Source organism: Nothoprocta perdicaria, unplaced genomic scaffold (assembly GCF_003342845.1).
Source record: "Nothoprocta perdicaria isolate Ctin4 unplaced genomic scaffold, notPer1 scaffold_19, whole genome shotgun sequence".
In the NCBI taxonomy this organism is placed as follows: domain Eukaryota; kingdom Metazoa; phylum Chordata; class Aves; order Tinamiformes; family Tinamidae; genus Nothoprocta; species Nothoprocta perdicaria.
Genome location: NW_020455093.1, coordinates 4,539,613 through 4,555,479, shown reverse-complemented (window position 1 = coordinate 4,555,479; position 15,867 = coordinate 4,539,613). Strand labels below are relative to the sequence as shown.

Here is a 15,867-nt window from a genome sequence, read left to right as displayed (position 1 = left end):
CTCGGGTCACCTACCCTGTCAGTTTTGACTGACCTTGCACTGTTCAGGGTTGGCATAAAGCGACTGGGACATGTGAAACCTCTTGACCTGCAGCTTAAAATAGGATATGTGGTGTTTTGCTTTCTTTTGCTTTCATTTATTTAACAGAAATTACAAATTCTACATGATAAGATTTTCTTGGGATTCCTTCTCTTCCATTCATATAGGATAATATACTGCAAGCATGTTATTTAAAAAAAAAAAAACATATACAGAGTTGTTAAATGTAAAATGAATTTTGAGGCATAGGTATTTTTGCAGTTAACGAATCCAAACCACCTTAACGCTGTTGTGCAGTGTGGTATCCTGCAGGCAACGTATTATACTCTAGAATTTCAAATTCGCATTGGAGAATGTTTCTAGAAGGACTTTTTTTTTTAAGCACCTTTTTTTCCTTCATCATTTGATAACCTTATGAGGTTCAACAAGGACAAGTGCAGGATCCTGCACCTGGGCAGGAATAACCCCAGGCATCAGTACAGATTAGGGGTCGACCTGCTGGAGAGCAGCTCCACAGAGAGGGACCTGTCTTGGTTGACACCAAGTTAACCATGAGTCAGCAGTGTGCCCTCGTGGCCAAGAAGGCCAATGGAATCCTGGCCTGCATCAGGAGGAGTGTTGCCAGCAGGTCGAGGGACAGGATCCTGCCCCTCCCCTCAGCTCTGGTGAGGCCGCACCTGGAGTATTGGGGGCAGTTCTGAGCTTCTAGAGAGGGTCCAGCGGAGAGCGACAAAGATGGTTAAGGGCCTGGAATGTCTCTTGTATGAGGAGAGACTGAGTTGGGCCTGTTTTCTCTGGAGAAGAGAGGGAGAGGGGATCCGATTAACATGTATAAGTACATGAAGGGGGAATGTAGGGAGGAAGGGGTCAAGCTCTTCTCAGTGGTGGCCAGTGATGGGACAAGGGCCAATGGGTATAAGTTGAAGCACAGGCAGTTCCATCTCCATGTGAGGAGGAACTTCTTCACTGTGAGGGTGGCAGAGCCCTGGAACAGGCTGCCCGGGGAGGCTGTGGAGTCTCCTTCTCTGGAGATCTTCTTCTCTGGAGATCTTCCAAACCTGCCTGGATGCCACCCTGTGCCCTGTGCTCTGGGTGTCCCTGCTGGAGCAGGGGGTTGGACTAGATGATCTCTGGAGGTCCCTTCCAACCTCAACCAGTCTGTGATTCTGTGATAAGCTTAAAGAATGCACACAACATAGAAATCCAGCCACTGCAAATGTCTGTTCACCTGTAACTGCAAAATAAAACACAGCAACTTGCCTAAGGAATAAACTAACATGTTTTACTTCCGAATTGGGAAAGGAGTACAACTGTGTATGTGGTTTATTACCATTGCTCAGCTAATGACTGAAAACTTGTATGCTGAGTTTTCTGTTCTTCCTTGACATGTGTTACCTTCTTATCCCAAGTGACAATGTCAAAGTACAAAAATGTAATATAAAGCTGAATATAAAAAATATTTTCTCAATTCAAAAAAGCCTACCTCTTTCACAGTTATCCTTTTTCAGTTTGCTTAATTCAATCCAAACAGTTATTTTTTTGAAGTCTGACTCAGACTTCATTGTTTCAGGCTATGTGGATAAAGAGAAACATGAAGAACAACCACAGTCTTTTAAGAGCATCCAAGTGTGACACATTTCGATAGCGTTTATTTGCTTAATTATTGAAATAGAGAGTTTTTTTTCTTTCTTTCTTTTTAATAAGAGAACAAGAGGAGTTCAGTAAAAAAGCATTGCTTCAGAAACAGGTAACTCACCATAGTAAGTGTCCCTTACATGAACAATACAGATGCTCAGGCCATTAGTTTAAGGGCCCATGTACAGCTGGGTACCTTTGCTACCTTATCTCAAGCTGTTTCAGGCACTAGGTATCTCATTTCATCTTTCCTGTTCTCTGAAAGAAGGTTATGTAATAATGTTTATTTTCGAAGTTGTTCTGGGTGATTTACATTCAAAATACTTTTTCCCCTTCATATTAAACAGTACTTTATTTCTTAAATAGATAACAGGGAATAAAATGACAGATGTGAGAAAATGAGAAACAATTTATAATGAACCATCGTTTTGCAAAAGTAATGATTTTTTTAATGATTTTTTTTTTTCATTATGTATAACTAGGCAACTGTGTTGTTTTGTTTGCTTATTAATGCTTTATGGCACTTGAAGTGCTGTAGCCACTTCAAGACTTTCAAAGACCAAGTGTTCTATCTTGTGTATTTCTCAAGAAAAGACTCGTACTAAATACTTCAGATTTTTCTGTCTCTGCCAGAGGAATCTCTAGAGCTGGGAAATTTGAATTGGCAGGATTTTGTGTTCTCTGCCTAATTTATAGTGCTATTTTATGGCCTCCAGACAGCACCTGCATTCCCAGAGGTGGCATGTAGAGGTGCTGGGCTGGTTTTGGGGAGACAGGGGCCAGTGACATGTGAATGGAAGGGGAACACCTTGGGGACAGAGAGGACAGAGCACGTGACAGGGATGAGCGGCATTTCTTGGAAGATGTGAACAAAAGGAAGCAAGTCTAATGGACTTGAGCAATCCTCCCAAACAGGTTGAGGAGGAGGACTGCCCCATTAATGATTAATGATGGTAAAGCTCATTCAGCTTGAAAAGTACTTCCTATAAGTGCTAAGTACTGCCATTAAATATGTATGCATTTTCATTTTAATGCACAGTTGGCATCTGCAAATATAGAGGAGAGGGAAGAGCCAATAGTGTCATTAGGCAGAGCTAATACTTCACTGCAGCTGCCACCACAGTTTGCCAAAGCACTCAACCCAGCGACTTGTCCTTGTGGAGCTGTTAGTGGTGCTCATGAGCTGCCAGCATCTGCCCCCAGAGCTCTAACCTTCTGGAAGGCAAACCATCTTCTCCTGAGTGAACTGTTTTCATTAAATTCATGCTGCCAAAGAGGACTTAGATCATAAGTCATCCATTTTTTTCATGTGAAACTTCTAAAGATAACAATTAGCCAGTTGCTGTTTTTCTTATACAACAAGCAGTTGTCTCTGTTGAGTAAAAGACATGGGAAAGAAAAATATGACAGAAATTATTTGCTGTTCTATCAAGGGATATACTAGCACGAGCAGAGCTATGTACTGCAGTAGCAGAATTACAGGAGCAGGAAATGAAGATTTTGTGGCAACTGAGATGCAAGAGGTAAAAACTGAAATAAAGTGTTAAATTAGGTAATAGATTCTCTGAAGGGAGCAGACTAGTCATGTGAATGAACAGAACAAAAAGAGAAGAAGCTAAATGAGTAGTCTCTAAGTCTGGACTTTAGCAAATACAAGCCACATCCAAAGGGTTAGGCTGGAGACATCCGCATTGAAGGGCCTCTTAGATGATGTGGCTGGAGTAAAGAGGTTGCTTTGTGCTTTGAGCTGCAATTAGGCGTGCTGTAATCTGCAAGGGTGATGCAGCCCTTTGCCTTTCCAGGCTGACAATGAGTAGGTGACTTGTTTGAAAATTCTGTCAGAAAGTGGTATTTGAAGCCTCTGTTTTCCCACTTGCTGCAGAGTGCATAATCCTTCTTGCTTCCCATCTGCCAGTATGCCAGGCTTGTTCTCCAGGCTTGTTCTGTATCTGTGTTTTCCTCTGTTCTTCTGTAGTATAAGTTTGGGGAAAGTTCTGTGGAGTTATGAAAAGAAAAAGATTGATCTCTCTCCATCCTTCTCCACCTCAGCAGATAGCTATGTCAGCACCCTCACAGATAGCCTTGATGTGGGTAGTATGGAGATGTTAGGGGGCGGTTGAATTTATGTCCATGCAACCAGCTGAATTTCAAAATGTCTATGGATAGCTCTGAGGTTGGTGGTCCTTGTTCATGTCACAGAGTGTTGGCAGTTGAGTAGAGGAGGATGAGCGGACAGACAAGGGTAGATGAAGAGCAGCATCCGTGTGTGCCCTTGTTGCAGCAAAAAGTCAACGTATCAGGCCAGTCAAATACATTCTAGTAAAATATATTGTCTGCTTTGCTTGACCTTGCCTGCTCTTCAGGAGTAACAGTATTTGGTCTTAATTTGACCTTGGTCTAAATATCCGCCTTTTTTCTCATCTTGTTGACAGTCATGCTGTGCACAAGTGTGCATGCTGTATTTTCAGCTACAGCTACTACTTGGGTAAAATGCTATCGTTGCTATAGGAGGAAAACACTAGTATTAACAATATTTATTATTCAGTCCCCATGGAAACTGTAATTCTTCTGGGAGTCCGAATTCTCACATTCTTTTTTTTTTTTTTCCTAGAAAGAGAAGAGAAAATAGATCTTTAGCCTTGAAGCTCAAATAGTTATTTTCCAAAAATAGAATGCAAAATACACTCCCATTTGCTTTTTGTCAGTCTTGGCAGATGTATATTTATGGGTAGTTATTGCTTACTAAGCTATGATGTGGTTTCCGGTCTCATAAAGATTTTGGGTCTGTGGTTAATCTAATTTTATCTTATTTTTCTAGCTCCCCATTTAATTTGTTGCTTCTCCCCATTTTTTTTTCTTACTTGCTGAATTTTTTTCAAATTGAGGGAGTTATTTGATGAACACACTCAGAAAATGAACTTGCCATTTGCTTTTTAAGAGTATAATCTTGGCTATGTTTATGAGTATGCACCACACTTGTAAATGGGGCACCTTATCTGTTTTTCAGGCAAGTTTAAATGTTTTCAAATGGAAATTGTTAAAATACTGAGAGATTTATTCTTGATGGAGCAGTTAACTCTTAACTCTTTGCCTCTCTTGCAGTGCCTAAAGCAGTATGTGGAGCTTTTGATCAAAGAAGGTCTAGAAACAGCAATTAGTTGCCCCGATGCTGCCTGCCCAAAGCGAGGTCATCTACAAGAAAATGAGGTATGTTTTTAATAGTTTTTCTTTTCTCTTAATTTTTCAAATGTGTCTTAGTCATTGTTGCCAACATATGTTTTTAATGATTCTGCGAAGGTCAAATATTTTGTCTCAATTTATTGAAAATGCTGTTCTTAACTGGAAATTTGTTTTTTCCTTCCTTAAACAGATTGAGTGCATGGTTGCATCAGAAATCATGCAAAGATACAAGAAACTTCAGTTTGAAAGAGGTAACACACTATCACTTCTACCATCGTAGGAATGGTATCACTCCAGAACTCAAAATCCAATCCTATATATGCAGTAGTGTTATATTAATTGCTTTTGGAAGTTAGGTACATATGGCCATAGCAAACTTACTCTGTGGTTTTCAGCAAGCAATAGACCTAGCTAAGAGACCAGGTGAATCAGTGGTATATTTTTATTGACCACGGTGGGCTTTGAAACATGAAATGTACCTGTAAGCAACCTTCAGGAAAGGGGTGAAGTTGAATAAAAATCTTATATTATTGCTAATCATGTGGTTGCGTTAGTGCAGCAGCCAACTTGAAACAGAGCTCCTCTGGGAAAGATGCTCTACAAACACTTTCTGATGCATTATACCTGCATAAGATATGCTCTATTTAACTTTAAGTGTAACTTAAGAAAAATTTTGCATTCCATTCTCAGAATAAGTTTAGTTCAGTGAATGAAAATGAGCCATTAATTCAGACTCTGGAACTCAGTTTATTTATCTTAGTTTGGTGCCAGTTTGCAAAGCAGGCCAGATTTATGTTTAATTGAGTAAAGTAAATAAAAAAGCTCCTTTTGAAAAGACAAGTGTTCAAATGCCCTGCCAGTCAACCTCATCTGGAACACAGTGTTATGGAAGGCTGGTCTTGCAACTGCCTTTGAATTTAGTTCTTTTATGCCTTTTTACAGAAGTGCTTTTGGATCCATGTCGGACTTGGTGTCCCTCCTCTACGTGCCAGGCAGTTTGCCAGCTCCAGGAATCAAATCCTCAGAACCCCCAGCTGGTCCAGTGCAAAGCCTGTGACATAGAGTTCTGCTCTGCTTGCAAATCCAACTGGCACCCGGGTCAAGGCTGTCAAGAGAATATGCCAATCTCCTTTCTTCCAGGAGAAACAAGGTATTGAAAATGACCAAGAATTTAGAAAGAAGAGAATGAATCTTTTAACAGACACGAATATGAATATCAGAGACATTTTCCAGATTTTTTATTTTGTTTTAAAGACATTTCCTTTACCTAGTCACTCCAGTTCTCCTGTTAATGGTATTTTCCAAAAGTGGATGGCTCTTGACGGCCTCCCCTCCTTGCTACCATCCCCATCAAACCATAGATGAGGCACACAGGCAGCAAAAGACCTTCTCCTCACAGAAGACATTCTAGACAGCCTGAGCATTGGTCATGACATCTCAGACAGTTTTTAGAATACTTTGTCAAACATTCCAGCTCTGAGGCTGTGGTGGAACAACACCGTCATACTGCAGCCACTGAATGGGAGAAGTCATTGTGCACATCTCACTGAAAGCTTTCTTGGAAGACTCTAGCAGTTTAAGGTATCCTTAAAGTCCTGGATGACCAGTGAACTTAGCTGTTGCCAAGTTGGTTTCTTCCAACCTTTGCTGTAATACATGATTAACTAGGATGCTGTCATGATGACTTTCTGGTCAAATATTATAATTTTGACATGTGGATTTTATGTGAGCTTGAGCCAGAACTCAATCTCACTAAACTCCATGGTAAGGTGAAAGAGTTGATGTGTTTTCTTTAGTGTTTCGGATGTTTATAGTTTTTGCGCTTTACAGATTTAAAGTTTTCTTCTGTGATATGATCGCTGGTAGTGTGACTAAAGTGCATATGTCCTGCCATCCACCAGTCAGGCAACAGCAATCAATCAAGACAGTCCTATTTTACTACAACTTGCTAATTCCTTATCATCATTTGTTTATCGCTGTCTTAGTCTTCTCTTTACTCACCAGCAGTGGCTGCCAGGCAGGAAGTGCCAGTTTTCAAGGCACATTTTAGTTGCTGGAGAGAATAAAACCATCGCAGAGTAGAAAGCTACTCTAGGGAAATCAAGGTTGTTCCACTGTTTCTACATTCCTGCACTCTGTACAAGATAAAAAAAAAAAAAAGTGCTGAACCAAACTCACGAAGCATGTTTTGACTGAATAGTGCTGGAGATGAAAAGCAATCAACTCTGGAAGAATAACAACTCATAAAAGCTCATGGTAGAGGGAATTTGGAGGGAAAATCCTATGAAAGATCCTCAAAGAAGGCAGAGACAAGCAATCATTGCCTGGTACCCTTGGCCTAAGCAGTGCAGTCTGGGCTTACTGTACCTGTAGGGGATGCCTTCCTCTTCTGAGAGTAAAGAATGTAGGGGAAAATTATCTAGACATATACAAAATATTTAGCTGTGAATTAACTGCTTGTTTAATATTTCAGTAGGAAACTGTATACTATTACCAAAATCAATAGATTACAAAAACAGTTGTATTTTTGAAAAATAGAGTATAGCCAAAATATCAGAACAATAAAACTCAGCTGAATACACAGATATTTTTTCTTTTCTTTTTAATAAGGGAATAAAAGTAGGCATATTTACTTATCATGGGTCTTAGAAGTTCTCTTCTAAACTGACTTAGCCACACATGTTAATAGTTCACCACTCTCCCTCCCAGTTCGGTTTTTAAAATGGAAGAAGACGATGCTCCAATCAAGCGCTGTCCAAAGTGCAAAGTTTACATTGAGCGAGACGAAGGCTGTGCCCAAATGATGTGCAAGAACTGCAAACATGCCTTTTGCTGGTACTGTCTGGAATCCCTTGACGTGAGTACACGCAGCATGCTCGGGATCTCAGTAGCTTGGGAGTTCATTGCTTTGCCACCCAGCTGCCTCGTTAATGATTTACATACTTATACTGTGTATATATATAGGCTATCCTTGTATTACCATCTAGCTTGATTGTTTTGATAATACTTCATTTGGGATTTGCTTTTTTATGTTCTGCTTTTGGAAGGAGCTTACAGGATGAATGTACTAATGTTGTCAGTTCTGTGGAGACTTAACAGAGAACCTCTAGATGCATGGTGCCACCATGCATTTTAGTGCAGAAGTTTAGAAGTCAGCTTTGCTTACTACTCATTATTGTATACTCATTATCATATATTGGTCATTTTGTGAGACCAGAAATTCATCTAGTATGTCAAAAATAATACAGTGTTCTAACACCAGGGGTTTTTCAATTTATGAGCTGTTAGTTGTCAGGTGTTTGTGTCCCAGGCATACAGCATACAGTATCTGTTTCCACATCATCCATTTTATTTTATAGCCAAGTTAACAATAGCGAAAGAAATGTTTTATGTCTGGTAAAGATAGTCTGACTATTCTGAATCCTGCCGTCGTTTGATTTGAATGCTTTGCTGAGCGTCCTTAAATCCCAGCCATTCTCATGCTCAGCTAAAAATCAGAGCTCTTTGGTACCTGCCATGGCTCTTGGTACCTGCTATCTTGGCTGGTATATTAAAGTGTGACCAAACAGGTATGGAAATGTTTCTCCTGTGTGCTCTTGCGTCTGTATAGTCTTTTTATCCTTTAACTAAGAAAAGGAACAAAGTTTGTTAAGTCTGTGGTATAAATATTTTTTTTTTCTTTTGCTTTTTTCTCTCCCTCCCTCTCTTTCTCCCTCTCTTTTTCTCTTCCATTTCCTCTTCCTCCTTCTCTTCCGCTGCCTTTTCTTTCTCCTCTCCCTCTCCCTCTCCCACCCCCCTTACCCTTTTCTTCTCTCTCCCTCTCTGTGAGATATATGTAGTGGCCAGTTTACCATCTGAGATTGTCCTGCTAAACTTTACACTAGCATTTAAATGATCATCTTGGGAGTCTTCAAAAGAGATTCATTATAGTTAAACAATAATTTTTAAACAAACCTGTTTCTGAAGACACTTAACTGTAAACAAACACTTTGTGGAAAGGTTGGTCCTGGCCAAATCTTTACCAAGATTTTATCTTCCTGTACAATTGCTGATTATAACTTCTCAGGGCATAATATTTCATAAACTAATAATTTGTACTTCTGTTTATTGCATATGTTTCCATTTCATATTTTGCAGGATGATTTTCTTCTTATACATTATGACAAAGGACCATGTCGAAACAAGCTGGGTCACTCCAGGGCATCTGTTATCTGGCACAGAACACAGGTAACTCTCAGATCTTTAATAAGTTTGCAAGAATAAAGAGAGAAACAAGAGCATGCTGACAGAACATTCCTTTGCCTTATTTTTTCATACATAGGTTTTCTAATATCTAGGAAAATATAGTGGTGCAGAATTAGAAAGGAATCTCATAATTTTCTATTGACACATTCATAAGTTGACTTATTCACATAGGTTGGGTAGAGCTAGGTCCTTCAGTAGGTATCCCACTGAGCTTGTCAGTTGTTCCAAGCACAATTCAAATTGACAGCTGCAAAGAGTTTGGGGATTCTTGTAGCCTGGATCAGGTCTTGCTGGATCCAGCATGATTGCTATATAACAGAAGAGCTCCCTGCCCTAATTTAACACATACAATACAAAACTGTTCTTGGGCACAGTAGTTGATACAAGTATGTTTGATAGACAGTATGTTTGATGTTGTGGTCATCATCAGAAAGAGAGCAATAATTTTCTACCAGTAGTGTTGCAGTTCTGCCAAACCTAATGAAGAAAGATTAGCACTGTAATCATTTCCTTATGTTAGATTTCATTGAATATTTATCAAAGGCAAGTTGAAGTGAACCTTTGGTTTGTTCTTTGTGGATTTTAAAGAATAGATTTATTTTGGCCAGAGGGAATGACATGATGCTGAGTAGGGAAGATTGCTTCTGGATGTGAAATGCTCAGCTGCTTAGAAGCAACTGCATCCAGGCAGAAAATGAATTACTAATACTCAGCAGGCAACCTGCTGAGCTGATGTTTAAAGAAAAAAAATGATGAAACTTGGTGAATTCTTTAGGAGAATATTGGGAATGAAGAGAAGATCTAAATAGATGTAAATATCAGCAGTGGCCAAACCAATATGCTGAAATGCTAACTTGTACCTTGACCCTGTACTGTAGCTAGCACTGACCATTTTTATGTTCTTGGCCTGGACTGCAAAGATCTGGGTAAGTGCATGAGGTCTCTGCAGAGCAGGGCGGGGGCAGTTGCAGCTCACTGTATTTTAAAGAAGTTTCAGCTGAGAATTTAGCTTTATTTTCTGTTTATAGCAAATACGTGCAGACAAGTTGCATCAGACTGTCAACACTTCCAGGAAAAGAATTAGTGGAATGTGCACACTGCTGAAGTTTAAAGAGAAATTGCTATTACCAATAAATAAAATGATTAGGGTAGGAAAGTTTGAGCTTCTTATCCCTAGACAGTCAAAAGACACAATTTAAAAAATCTATCATAACATTATGTAATATCAGGGTGAGGGCTTCACTCTTGCAAATTAATTCTAACAGCGCCATCTGCTGAAATAAGCCTCGAGTTTCAACGCTGCCCTTTAAAAATAATGGGCTAGTGAAATCACAAAAAGAAATACAGAGTAATCATAAAGAGAAATTATCTGTGCTTGGCACTAGCAAGTCATTCTTTCTATAGCATGGTAAATTAAGTATTTGCCAGTTAATTGAAATGGCATAGAAGAATTGGCTAGAAGAACTCTTAATGAGCAAGGCGCTCTAACTTCATTCTGCCTTCTGTTGTTTTTGTTAGCAGACTGTTATTCCACTTCTGCTTTCAAAATTATTCACAGATACTATCATGTGAATCAGTTTAAATGTTTTCTCAAAAAAATTACAGGAATATTGTCTCTGCTTTACCATTAGAGTTGCTTATGGGAACTAGGAAACTTTATAAGGCAGTGGCCCTCAACTTTTCTTTTTTAAATGATTTTCTAAATTTAAATGCTGAAGCAAATAACAGAGTTTGGCACACTGACAATATTGGCAGATCTGAGCTGTTCTTCCTATGCTAGGAAGAGGATGATCAATAAATATAAATGGAGAAAATGCTTTTAGATGTAGTTAGGTCAAGTTTCCTGAAGCAACAGAGTGAGCTCAGCTTCACTTGTAAAATGCCATTTCTCATATGCAAAGTCATCCTGTTATTCATAGTGTTTGCAATACAAGGCTGAGGTTCCCAAACTTACGTTTTTGATGGTGGGAAGTTTGTTGGAGTCTTTCTGGGTTCTCTGCGAACGATTACTGACCCTGACTTGGCTGCTACCTTTTGAAATTTTGTCCTGTAAATAGGGGAATATTTAACAATGAGAGTCTCTTAACTGTCTTGTAGGCTTGTTTCCAATATTTAATATTTATCTTTGATAAGAAGAAAAAAAAAGAAAAAATTATCCAATCAATTGCTTCTTTAGGTGTTTGAAATACATCAAAGCTCATCAATTCAAATAAGCACCTGTGTCACTTGATCTGATGGAACTGAGTTGTGTAGCAAGGGTCTGGCTGGAGCATTGAAAAATGAACATTTGCTCTCTGATTTCTCTTTCAGGTGGTAGGAATTTTTGCAGGATTTGGTCTTCTCCTTTTGGTGGCCTCCCCTTTTCTTCTGCTAGCTACACCATTTGTTCTGTGCTGCAAGTGTAAATGTAGTAAAGGAGATGACGACCCTCTGCCTACCTAGAACAAGAGAAGATTGGACTCATCACAGCATTCGTTTTGATTTTGTTGTTGCTCTTGTTGTTTCCCTTTTGCACTTACATTGCTGTAGCCTTACTTGGCCCGTCCTGCTTTTTCTTGACACACAGTCTTGGTTCCAGGAACTGTTTGTTAATGTTGTTGCATAGATCAATTGATATTAGACAAGGAGTAATGGAAGTAATGGAAGGCAAGTTTGGTGCTTAAGGAAGACCATGGACCGAGGTAGCCTCTGAAATGAAGATGTGATTCTGCAAAAAATAATGCAAAAAGTTTGTTGCCCTTATGGACTGGAAACTGTATTAAATGATATCAGCAAAATGACTTTTAAAATACATACAAATTGAAGCTTTTTGCATATCCATTAGCTTCAAAGTTTGGTGTCTTATTTCTCTATGTGTTTAAGTTGCCTATCATTTAAATTGGGTAGTCAACCTAGTGTGACTTGAACATGTTTATTACACTTCTGTGTTTTGTTAACATTGACATTGCAGCATCCTTTTTAGTGCATATTTTTCCAAGAATAGCAAAATCAATAAGGTGCATATCCGCCATCTTAATGCCTTTCTTGAAAATTGGGGAGGGACAGATGGACAAAATTGGTCCTGTTGCCTTCTGAGAATATTAGGAAGTCTTACGAGAAATTTGTATGATTGAAAACTACATTTCTGAAGTGAATATATGAAGCTGTAAGGTTGAGTGATGACACAAACTTACTATCTAATCAAGATTCTTTTAAGAATGCATTGATGGTATTGATTACCACTGGACCACTAGTCTTTTTCAGAATTGTTATTTTTTTTGCTGTTGTTTAGGGTTCTGCTACATTTATAGGGCTATGTAACTTCTAATCCAGGTATCTTAACCTTTTTATATAGATATAGATATATATATAATCCTATTTAAACCAAATGTGTAAATAGCTGTGCTATTGAAATATTTTGGAAGTTCAAGATAGCTTGCTTCTGTCTTAAGGGCAATTATTAAAAATACAAGCGTAATTTTGTTATTCGTCAGACTTGGGCTTATCAATGAATCTTTCCTTTTAAGTATAAAAATTCTAAGCATCAGGATGATCCCTATAGTTAGTTATAAAAATGCCTGGGATATTTGTGGAAGTTGTATTTAACGTTTAAACTGCTTAGCCCGTTTTCAGAGTTAATATTGTACAGTGTGTGCTGTTAATAACAATACTGTGACAAAACAACTTTTATTTGAGAGTGAGTCAGTGACCTGGTTTGGTAGTTTTTCAGAATTCACAGTGCTATATGTTTCCAGGGTAGTAAAATATACTAGTCAAAATAGTGTTAATCATAGTAGTTTTTATTTAGTAATGTTTTATGGAAAATGATCCTAGCTGTTTTTAAAGCCTACAAGAATTTAACTAACAACTTATGAAATATGATGCACCTGAATTGCTGTGTATGTAATTGCTGTGTAATACTGGATGAAGACATTCTACTGAATGGCACATGGACTGAAGGTTGACTGCATTTATTTCATTGTCACTTATATCTGTGCATTATCCTCGTAGTAAGGTGGATGAATATATTGAAGCCAGGCTAATTTTGCACTGAAAAATGTCTCAGAACCTTTAAATGCAATTGTTTCTAGCTACTTTCACTTGCTGGGAATGTAATTTTATAGCTCAGTCATAAGGATGTGACTCCTCTTTCTATTAACTTTTATTTTATACCTCCTGTTAAATAAAATGATTGGACAGTATAATTTTGGGAAGACCACTGTTCTTTTATAAAACTACCCTTGAATTCTTTCTTCTCCTTTTTCCAAGTTTTAAAGGTATCCAAATTCACACTATATCTAAATCCAAATTTTATCTCCTGGAGTTGCATGCTTGCTTATTTGGCTTGATTTTAATGAGTTCTGCCATTATAACAAGAATAAAAAGGATATCTGTTTACCAGCAAGTCTGAATTCCTTATCACCTTTTTTATGGTAATGCACAGTTCAGATATTTGCTTATAATATCTATTTTTTTGTTTTCATAGATCTTTTTAGACGATATTTTAGATCTTCTTTGTTATTAAAAATTGCTTTGTTATTCAAAAATATTCCAGATGGGAAAGTGGGTGTCACATTCAAACACCTTGTTTGCCTAGGTATTGTGTGAAGCACTGCTGGGTTCAGTGGGCAGTGAAGTAGTCACCTCACGCTGGTTCTGGCAGCAAGTTAAGTCCATATCACCAGAGAAGCAGAAGACTGTTAAGCTTTGCTTATCTTGAATCTTTGCTTCAATGCGCAGAAATAATGGACACCCTCCTGTGAATGACAATGTCCTGCAGGTAAGATTGAGTGGGGAAGCCTGAACCATGACATTTGATCTCTGGCCCTGTAACTTGATTTAACTGGAGGAAAAAAAAAAAAAAAAAAAGAAAACAAAAAAAGAAAACAAAAGGACAAAAAGGGCAGGAGGACATAAAGATTTCCTGGAGTGTTCATTTTCTTATTGTGTGGCACTGGTGGCAGTGACCAATTCTCTTGCAGCGTTAGAAGGCTGCAAAAGTGCAGTGGCCTGCTAGTAAAGGGTGTCTTAGGACACAATTTAGACAATTAGACTGTCTTAGGACACCACTATCTGGGTGTCTTAGGACACAATTTATTTTCTCCTGTGCCTTTCTTAGAGACAGTCTTTATGTGGCGATATAGCAAATTTCTGTGGTGCAGAGACCTACTGTCCCCTGGGTGGCTAGTCAAGAATCAGTGTCAAAATTAAGGTATGTCCAGATTCAAAAAAAAAAAAAAAAGTATAAATATTTTTAAATGGTAGCTTAGAATTGAAGCTCAAAGACAACATTATACATGAGCAGAAAAGTGTGTACTTTTTTTGTCGGCATATCTGTCTCTGATTTCAAGATACTTGAATTGCTACTGGAAATCTATGTAGCATGTCACTTGATACACATTCTGGCGCTTAGGGTAGCCCATATGCCTCCATACACTTACCAAATAGCTAATCCATTCAGGTATGCTAAATGTCATTTCTTCTGCATTATTATGGGGAAAAATTATGGGGGAGATCTTTTTTGTTTATTTATTTTTTTCTTTTTAATGCTGTTTTGTTTCCCAAGTAATATATTTTCAGTAGTAATTTACTGAGAATGGGACTTTTTTTGTGTGTGTTATAGTTTATGTTGATAGTGTGACATCTACTACCCAGAAATCAGATAGTAAATATGTTATTTTACACTCTGACATTTAAGCCCTATATAATAGAGAAGTGAATGTTTGTCTCTCTTGCTTTTTACATGACTTTGTTGTAACAGCCTTGTCTTTTTAAATTTTCATACGAAAGTGAGATTCACTGCATGATCTTTGTTGCATTCTTATGGCTATGCTAAGATTTAGTTTGTTTGCATTGCCTTAAATGCTGTTTTAATGGAGTTTTTTAGCAGTACATGGATGCATGTTCTGTTGGGAGTAGTGTCTTGTCTAGTGAGCACAGGAGTGTGGAGGCCGGACTTCCAAGGCTTTGCTTCTCCCTGGACTTGCAACTAATTGAGCTCTAGTCAGTTCTGAGCAAGATCAGTAGCAAAACCCACACTGATTTCAATGATGGTAATATTGGTACTTCCCATGGGACATTGGACAAGTCACTTTTCTTCTTTTATCTCAATTTACCCATCTTTTAAATGGACGGAACAATGCTTAGCTACCTCACAGGAGCGTTGTGAGGATAATTTCATTGGTTTGCAGACTCTTTAAGTTTCTCTGATGAAAGATTATCTATAAATACACGCTGTGGTTTATGTTAATATTTAAATTTTATTCAAGTTAACATTCATTTTTAAGCCACCTACTGCAGCATACCAAGAGTGAGATGCTCTCCTCCACGTACCAAGCAGCATGATCTTTCCTCAAATACTCTGCCTCATCGATTAGACAAGATCCCAAATGAAAGCTGAATGGCTAAACTCAGCATACAATTAAACCCTGACACGCAGGAACCACAGTGAAAATTAATGAAAAACTTCCTTGTCTATGAAATATTCATAGATCAGGAAAAAAAATCATTTGCTTTCAATTTAAAAGTACTATGGACAGGAAAGCAAAATTATTATTTTTTGCATTTCATCTGCTGTCCTTTTACTGTAAAATATATATATGTTTAAAAACAATAAAAGATTTAATACAAGCAGTTTTCAACCCAATAAGGTGCAGCATGCATAAAGCTTTTTGCAGGTTTGCTTTTTAAAACCAAAGTTTGTTCGTTTCATATATAGTCTGGCATCCTGTGGAAAATGGATAGGATATGGAGGTTGTTGTTGACAGTAATATTAAAAACATCCAAAAG

The 15,867-nt window shown here is 38.1% G+C and overlaps 1 protein-coding gene across 1 annotated transcript in view; it reads left to right on the top strand.

Moving 5' to 3' along the window:
* Positions 1–15,430, top strand: part of RNF144A (ring finger protein 144A) — a 33,216-nt gene extending 17,786 nt beyond the window's left edge. The window contains exons 3-8 of the mRNA XM_026037073.1: positions 4,777–4,881; positions 5,045–5,105; positions 5,797–6,004; positions 7,564–7,711; positions 8,992–9,081; positions 11,410–15,430. Coding sequence (XP_025892858.1) covers positions 4,777–4,881; positions 5,045–5,105; positions 5,797–6,004; positions 7,564–7,711; positions 8,992–9,081; positions 11,410–11,541 — 744 coding nt within the window. The 3' untranslated portion in view covers positions 11,542–15,430. The remainder of the gene's footprint in view (positions 1–4,776; positions 4,882–5,044; positions 5,106–5,796; positions 6,005–7,563; positions 7,712–8,991; positions 9,082–11,409) is intronic.
* Positions 15,431–15,867: the final 437 nt, after the last annotated feature.